Below are 6,000 nucleotides of genomic sequence, written 5' to 3'. Positions count from 1 at the left end.
GTTTTGGGGCTGAAGCTGGAGTTTCCTGTACGACTGTGAATCCCAGCAGTTGGCCCGTATCAAGTATCTGTCGTATAGCCGAGTTGGTAAAGCATGAGACAATCTTCCAAAACATATTATGGGCTTCCTGATGCAGTGACAGCTGGCAGCCATTTTGTGATGACCCTGGGGTGCTGAGGGTGAGAGTTCCTTATAACCGATAAGATATAATCTCAAGGGGCAAAGTGGCATTGTCAAGGGTGCTGACTTTGTGAAGTGTGCCAATCTGTTTTATTGACTGTGTTGAGCAAAGCCTGCCTTTCAGACATGTGGCAGAGCACCCTTACCTGCTTATATCCTAGTTAGTAAATTCATCAGCTGAGCACATCCATGTACAATTGTGACTCGTGGGCTATACAAGCAGCCCACAGCATCCGTGAAGTCAGCAAAAGCATGCTATTTTAGGGTTGATATACGATCAGTGTCTGTAGGGATGTGACCAGGAGGGGAGGGGATCTCCATGTACGATTTTTACATAAGGAACAAGGGCGACTGATGCCACACCATCCAGGAAACGTGTATCTGAATTGCACAATGTTCCAATGTAAATATGAAAATATAAATATGTAAATATGCTGCCCACCATCCAGCCACGAACTTCCTTCAGCAACCATCTTTTGTTCATCAACTCTCTGACTGCCAAGTAATAAAAGTGGAGTAAATATTAACCCTCAAAATGTTAAACACACGATTCGAGGCAGTTGCATGTTAATAGTTTGATTTTCATGAGCTAGTTTGAAATTTACTGAACTCATTTTCCACCCCTGTAATGATACTCATGATAGCAGACGCCCTAAAGAGGGATCCTCGACATCAGATGTAATACAAGCACGCTTGGGAAAGAGGGTAGAGTGGTATGTTACTGGACTAATAATCCAGACAGGAGCTCAAATCCCATGACAGCTGGGGAATTTAAATACACTTAATGAAATAAATCTGGACTCTAAAAAAAAGTCAGTATCAGTAATGGGTGCCCATGAAATTATCGGAGTCGTAAAAACCCATCTGGTTCACTGATGTCCTTTAGGGAAGGAGATCTGCCATCCTTACCCGGTCTGGCCGATATGTGACTCCAGACCCACAGCAATGTGGTTGACCCTTCACTGCCCTGTGAAATGGCCCAGCGAGTCACTAAGTTATACAAAACTACTGCGAAAAAGTCAGCACTGTGGGAGCAACTTCACCACACGGACTGCAGCAGTTCAAGGTGGTCCGGCAACTAGGGATGGGCCATAAATACCGGACACACCCCAGGAATAAATAAACAAATGACCTTTGATAGATGCGCCAAAAACTGGGCAACCTAACGCAGCTAAACTCAAATCAATTAACTTGACTACTGTACTTGTTTCAAGCCAATGATTTTATTGATTACTATTGGAATAAATTAACAGACACAATCATTTGATTCAGTTAGAGGGTAGTATCTGGCACACTCAGCACATCCATTCAAGCCTTTCAGTTAGATCAGCAACTGTGCAATGTCAATACATTGATGCACGCGATGGCCCAATACGTGCCATACATTGCGATCGCGCTACGAGGCCCACCAGACTTCCATTAACTCCTCTGAAGATAATGTTTCTTTGTTAAAATGCAGAAGCCTACTGAAGTTTTATTTACTTGTCCAACTTGATGCCACATTGATCCCACTGCCTACTTTTAATGTGCTCCATGGGAGCTGGGTGACTAGAGATAGAGCCCAGTTGATACTGGTCTGCCCTGGAGGGCAAGCTGTCAAAGGATTGTCTCTTGGGGATTTAATCGAGACGCGTTAAAGGAGTGCCCCAGAGGTGTAAGCATCACATGGGCACGTTGCCAAGCTCTGAGGAATTGCCCCATCCATCATCAGTGACCGGTGGGATGGCGAGCTGGACGGCAGAACAATTCCCGCAATCCAGATGCATTAAAGGGGTCTCAACTATTTTAGTTGTGCACTTTAAACAAATTCCCCCTACAAGGGGGGTCACACTCAAATACATTTTTTCCAGTGCCCCTTTTTTTTTGGGGGGACATCAACACACAAATTATACAAGTGCCCCCTGGCTAAAAAGGGTGGGGGGGGGGGCACTAAAACCGGAAAATTAAACTTTAAACTTAAAAGATCAAATTAAAATTTGGTTGCCGGGGGTGATGATGCACTCCAGTCCCTCCGGTGCCCACCTCTTGCGGAAGGCCGCGAGCGTACCAGTGGACACCGTGTGCTCCATCTCCTGGGACACCCTGGCCCGGATATGACTGCGGAAGAGAGGCAGGCAGTCAGGCTGAACAGCTAAGGGAGTATCATTCTGGCGACACTGCAGATATTAGGGTGTCTCCCCCCTCCCAGATGGTGCTGTGTTGCTCCACACCACATACACCGGCAAGGCAGCAGTGGGGCTCTGGTAACAATAGAGATTGGGCAGAGAAGACATGCCCAACCAACTTTTAGTCTGACATGCTCAAGCTGATTTCCTAATTTCAGCTCAAGGCCTGGGACCCCACTGAATCTTTGCCGACATTACCATTATTGCACTTATTTGAAACTCCAGGTAAGGACTACTGGCCACGAGCTGTAACCAATCAGAATTGCACCAGTGTTGCAGTGAAGTTTTTGCTCAAGTTTCCGCTCAAATCTATTTGCATACGGTCGAGTGTAAAACCGGCCACCGCCCAGCATAATCCAGCAGATTGTTTAGAAAGTATTTTTTTTTTTTTTAAATTGCTTCAAAAATCTTCCATGATATATCTAAGAATGGTAACTTGGTGCAGTTCGATTACAGCTGGAAATGGGTCTATCACAAAACATAATCAGTGCGCATAATCGATCACCAGTAACCAGATTTTAAATTACTGAAAATGACTTTAAAAAACTATACAGAACCATTTCCTAGTTATATTGGTGTACAGTGGTCAGTTTCTTGGCAAAGTAAAAATATATCTAAGTGCTTTTAAAAGGTGTCCTTGCACAAAAAGAAACAGTTCAATTTTAAGAGTCTGTCTGAAGGCCAGCAAACAAGTGCCGTGGTGTTAGTACAATCTGGGCGGGGCCAGATTCCAGTGCGATGTCTTTAACTGGCGCAAAAGATTGGGGAAACTCAATTTGCGCTAAAACGCTCATCTTCAACAGCAGAATGGAAGCAGCTTTCCATCTTTATTTTGAAGAACTTTAAACAGCCTTTCGAGGAGTTAGCAAAATTCAAGAAGCCATTTTGAAGTCAGTTTTAATCAAATAGAATGGCAGTAAACAATGAAATCTCATGCCCAATCTTTCTAGTAGCTTTCTATATATATATATATATATATATATAAAAAAAGACAATACTCTGATGGTCTGGACAAAAAAAACTCAATAAATAAATAGAGAACAAATTGGAATGCCACAAGAGACAGCACATTATAGATTTCAACTTATATGATGCAAAGTAGCAGGACATTTAAATGAGAATTTACAACAATTGCTCCCAGGGAGGTACGATTGACGCACGGTGGAGCGAGCTGGGTTTGCAGGATCACGGGTCCAAGGGATTCGGGTCAGACAGCAAACAAGATGGTGCTTCAATCCTGGTCCCTCACTCTTCGGCAGATTTCATTGGTGAACTCAGAGCATTTAGAATTGCCGCCAAGATCTTTGGTTAGTACCTGCAAACATAAATAAATATGGTTCGGTTACCAGAAGAGGAGAGGTAAAGGGCCTGAAGTTATCGTTGGTACTGTACAATATCTGCTGTCCCACTAGACCTATAGGGAACAAGAATCCCACCTTGGTTGCAATGGGAAATCTGCCGATACCAGACTGATTTATCACAATGTGCAATCCTCAGACAGTTACTCTGGTTAACCACAAGTTTCCAGGGGTACTGTATCCATCCCAAATTAGCGCAAGCAATGCAAGAGTTTAATTTTCAAGCTACAAATACATTTGAGGAAACCAAAATAATTATCAGGCCAAGTTAGTAGTTGGGAATAAAAAATGTTCACCAGTCTCTAGCATTCCTGGTCAGAACCGGCATGGCCAGATACAGAGCAAAGCCTCCTATACTCCACACAACATTCCTTCCAACTCAAATAAGACCCCACTGCACCACTGGGAACTGCAGCACTTCCTACCCAAGTCAGCATTATGCCCTCTCTCAAACAAGGCGTGGGTCTGTCTCATTGGGACTTGGGTGAAGACTGTGCACATTTCACCTCGGAGCCCTGCAGTTAGCAGAAAGAGACGCTAGCAAATCCAATCATCTGCTGAAGAACTGTTAACATCCAGCTGACAGATGCATTTACTCGTATAACAAGATTTTCTCCATCATATTTCCAGGAGGGACGGTAACCATGGCACGCAGATTTAAGGTAATTGGCAAAAGAAAGAGGCAGTATGATGGGAGAAATAAAATGCCACAGCGAGTTGTGATCGGGAACGCGCTGCCTAAAAGGGCGGTGAAAGCGGACTTTCTAAAGGGAATTGGATATATACTGGAAGGTGAAAAATCTGCAGAGCTGTGGGGAAAGACCAGTGGGAGTGGACTGATTGGCTAGCTCGGCAAGCACCGGCACGATGGGTGAATGAACTTCTGTGCTGCATCATTTTAAGATTCAATGCTATGATTCTATGCTGCAGTTTCTGGAAACAGAAAAGATTTACATTTCTATCGTATCTTTCACCATCTCAGGACGTCCAAAAGCACTTTTTAAAAACTTGATTCTCAGGATGTGAGTGTCGCTGCCAAGGCCGGCATTTATTGCCCATCCCTAATTGCCCGTTGAGAAGGTGGTGGTGAGCCGCCTTCTTGAACCGCTGCAGTCTGTGTGGTGAAGGTGCTCCCACAGTGCTGTTAGGGAGGGAGTTCCAGGATTGTGACCCAGCGACGATGAAGGAACGGCCGATATATTCCCAAGTCAGGATGGTGTGTAACTTTGAGGGGAACGTGGAGGTGGTGGTGTTCCCATGCGCCTGCTGCCCTTTTCCTTCGAGGCGATGGAGGTCGCGGGTTTGGGAGGTGCTGCTGAAGAAGCCTTGGCGAGTTGCTACAGTGCATCTTGTAGATGGTGCACACTGCAGCCAGGGGGCGCCGGTGGTGGAGGAGGAATAAAGTGCGGCGGGGGAGCGGACAGAGGTGGTGGATGGGGGTGAAGGGCAGAGGGGGGAGGGAGTGAAGGGCAGAGGGGAGGGGGGGGTGGGGTGGGTGAAGGGCAAGATGGGGGGTGGGGTGCCCATCAATCGGGCTGCTTTGTTATGGACGGTGCTCAGCTGTTGAGAAAGCATTAGGAACTCCTGAAATCCCAATTTATTTCCGAAATGTACTATTACTGTGCTTACCTTTCCATCTTTAATTGTTTCAAAGCAGGCAGTCTCTATTTTTTTAGCGTAACTGTGGAGTTCTATGTGTCGCAACATCATAACTGCACTTAACAGCAGTGCGGTGGGATTCGCCAAGTCCATGCCGGCAATGTCGGGCGCTGTGCCGTGAACCTGGGCAAGGAGAGAGCACAGGGCAATCAGCAAACTACACGCAATCCTGGCACTTACAGATTACAGACCTCCCGTTACATTGACTAAAAGCACGGGCTTGACAGAGCTAGGTCTTGGTCCAGTGGCTAGGATTAACCAGGACGACTGGAAACCAGCTCTGCTGCACGGGCCTAGTGCGCACACATATCGCAGTGTGAGCTGGGTCCGTGCTGCTCCCGGGGCCCTGGACTCTCGCCTCTCCCGCTGTACCTGCGCACGCTCCAATCAGCGACCTGGACGTTGATGACATCTGATCGAGTCGCCCTCTTTACTGCTGTCGCCCTCCTGCACCAGCTCGAGCTGTACCTTGGAGGTATGCCGCCCAGCCGATCCCGGAGTCGCCGTACACGGATCCCGGAGTCGCCGTACGCCGATCCCGGAGTTGCCGCACGCTTATCCCGGAGTCGCCGCACGCTGATCCATTTATGGCCCCGACCTGCCACTGACGGCCTCTCGCATCCACTACCCTTTGTGTG

General features: G+C 46.8%; 1 protein-coding gene across 1 annotated transcript in view; it reads right to left on the bottom strand.

Moving 5' to 3' along the window:
* Positions 1 to 1,383: 1,383 nt before the first annotated feature.
* The window catches only part of idh3a (isocitrate dehydrogenase (NAD(+)) 3 catalytic subunit alpha), a 55,842-nt gene continuing 51,225 nt past the window's right edge, over positions 1,384 to 6,000 (bottom strand). Inside the window, exons 10-11 of the mRNA XM_070865241.1 lie at positions 5,333 to 5,485; positions 1,384 to 3,660 (exon numbers count right to left, since the gene is read on the bottom strand). Coding sequence (XP_070721342.1) covers positions 3,577 to 3,660; positions 5,333 to 5,485 — 237 coding nt within the window. The 3' untranslated portion in view covers positions 1,384 to 3,576. The remainder of the gene's footprint in view (positions 3,661 to 5,332; positions 5,486 to 6,000) is intronic.

The sequence above is a fragment of the Pristiophorus japonicus genome, chromosome 21 (assembly GCF_044704955.1).
Source record: "Pristiophorus japonicus isolate sPriJap1 chromosome 21, sPriJap1.hap1, whole genome shotgun sequence".
Taxonomy (NCBI): Eukaryota; Metazoa; Chordata; class Chondrichthyes; family Pristiophoridae; genus Pristiophorus; species Pristiophorus japonicus.
Note: the sequence above shows the minus strand (reverse complement) of the source record. Positions and strands in the feature narration are given on the sequence as shown.